The 2463-nt window shown below is 33.6% G+C and overlaps 1 protein-coding gene across 1 annotated transcript in view; it reads right to left on the bottom strand.

Annotated features, from left to right (window-relative positions):
• Positions 1 to 1005: 1005 nt before the first annotated feature.
• LOC111085027 overlaps positions 1006 to 2463 on the bottom strand; it is a gene marked incomplete at its 3' end in the record, with an annotated part of 15079 nt that continues 13621 nt past the window's right edge. The window contains exon 5 of the mRNA XM_022381988.1: positions 1006 to 1128. Within this exon, the coding sequence (XP_022237696.1) occupies positions 1006 to 1128 (123 nt within the window). The remainder of the gene's footprint in view (positions 1129 to 2463) is intronic.

The raw sequence follows: 2463 nt of genomic DNA, 5'->3' as shown, positions 1-2463 counted from the left end.
TATTCCGCGTCTTTAAATTTACAAGAAGACAAAGCGACTGATCCAATATAGAGACCATCATAAATTGTATTTTGTTTCTTTAGATTTACAAGAAAACAAAGCGACTGATACAATATAAAGACCATCATAAATCTCATTCCGTGTCTTTAAATTTACAAGAAAACAAAGCGACTGATCCGATATAAAGACCATCATAAATCTCATTCGTTTCTTTAGATTTACAAGAAAACAAAGCGACTGATACAATATAGAGATTATCATAAATCTTATTCCGCGTCTTTAAATTTACAAGAAGACAAAGCGACTGATCCAATATAGAGACCATCATAAATTGTATTTCGTTTCTTTAGATTTACAAGAAAACAAAGCGACTGATACAATATAGAGACCATCATAAATCTCATTCGTTTCTTTAGGTTTACATGGAAACAAAGCGACTGATACAATATAGAGATTATCATAAATCTCATTCGTTTCTTTAGATTTACAAGAAAACAAAGCGACTGATCCGATATAGAGACCATCATAAATTTCATTTCGTTTCTTTAGGTTTACAAGAAAACAAAGCGACTGATACAATATAGAGATTATCATAAATCTCATTTGTTTCTTTAGATTTACAAGGGAACAAAGCGACTGATACAATATAGAGACTATCCTAAATCTCATTCGTTTCTTTAGATTTACAAGGGAACAAAGCGACTGATCCAATATAGAGATTATCATAAATCTCATTCCGTGTCTTTAAATTTACAAGAAAACAAAGCGACTGATACAATATAGAGACTATCCTAAATCTCATTCGTTTCTTTAGATTTACAAGAAAACAAAGCGACTTATCCAATATAGAGACCATAATAAATTCCATTTCGTTTCTTTAGGTTTACAAGGAAACAAAGCGACTGATACAATATTAGGGATGAAAATCATACACAGGAGTGGAAACAACTCATGGTAAAAATTATATTTTGAATTAGAAAATTAATATTGCATATAAAGCCTTACTTGTTGCGAGTCGTCCTGGTGGAATATTCGAATGTTTCCGTCGGTGGTGACGTAATGATGTTCACCGTCATCTTGTAATAAACTTTGTACCATCGTTCGATCACATTTAGCAAACAGTTGGAACTAAAAACAATAGAAAATGTGTATGTATGTATATATATATATATATATGTACGCATGTTGAATGCATCTACGTATTCATTAACATTTATTTCTAAAAAACATAAATCGGATTTTATATGTTAAACGCTTAAAAACCAATTTTCGGATGTAATATACATTTTGATTTGTGTACTCTAGTTCTTGAACTATAAGTGCATCAAAATAGAACCAGTAGTAGTAGTTGTAGATAAAATAAAATATATTTTGTTCTTGATTTAAGCAAAACGAATTTTGGAAGATAGTATTATAAATTTATTTTCCTGTGACGTAGAGGCCTAATGCATTCCTTGATTGGCCGCACCCTCTGCTGCAGATTACAGTTTTGCCTATTCAAGGCTCATCAACACAGCTTTGGAGTAGCGTAGTGAGGGAGAAGGGGGTTCAGGGGCGAAAAATTAACAAACAGTTTACCCAGGATTTAGCTGTTCCCATAAAGACTAAGGCTCATTGTCTTTCAAACATCAGATAACCACGACAATATGGTGAGATACAATATCATGGTAGGTAGGGTTGCCATGTAAAGTTAGATAGTAAGATTGTAAAGGGTGGATGGAGTTGGATTTTTTTTTTGGAGGAGGGGCGCCAAATTATGTTTTGCCCCCGAGCGCTATACATCCTCAATATGCCACTTTAACAATCTTTGAAACTTTAAACTTCTTTCCATTCAACATGGCCCGGTGGTCAAAGCCATCCCACCAAACATGCTCGCCCTTTCAGCCGTGGGGGCGTTATAATGTGACTGTCAATCCCACTATTCGTTGGTAAAAAAGATTAGCCCAACAGTTGGCGGTGGGTGGTGATGACTAGCTGCCTTTCCTTTAGTCTTACACTGCTAAATTAGGGACAGCTAGCGCAGATAGCCCTCGTGTAGCTTTGCGCGAAATTCAAAAGAAACAAATAATCATTCAACAGTTTTAACGTCAAAAGATGGAGTAGAATGGAAACCCAATAGGCCTAATGTTTATGATAAAGATTAATTAGACTTTAGATATTTTTACTTCCACACATTCCTCTTAACTTTTCCATTACAAATTAAAAATCATACTTTATTAATTAATTATATTAATTAATTAATGACATTCACTTTGTGTTTTACTGACAGGTGATGCCTTTAACCACTTTTTCTATCAAACCTCTGTCTTTCTTTAATGTCAGCTCTTTAACCAATTAACTTCGTAATACTACATTTTTTATGAATAGTTATATATATCGTTGAAATCTTATTTTTTCCTGATATTACAGCAGTTATCGACTCTTCCACTGCGCCTGTATAGAGAAACAACTACTTCTGAGCCA

The sequence above is a fragment of the Limulus polyphemus genome, unplaced genomic scaffold (genome assembly GCF_000517525.1).
Source record: "Limulus polyphemus unplaced genomic scaffold, Limulus_polyphemus-2.1.2 Scaffold207, whole genome shotgun sequence".
Classification (NCBI taxonomy): domain Eukaryota; kingdom Metazoa; phylum Arthropoda; class Merostomata; order Xiphosura; family Limulidae; genus Limulus; species Limulus polyphemus.
The sequence above is the reverse complement of the archived record's forward strand: the minus strand, read 5'-3'. Positions and strand labels throughout refer to the sequence as shown.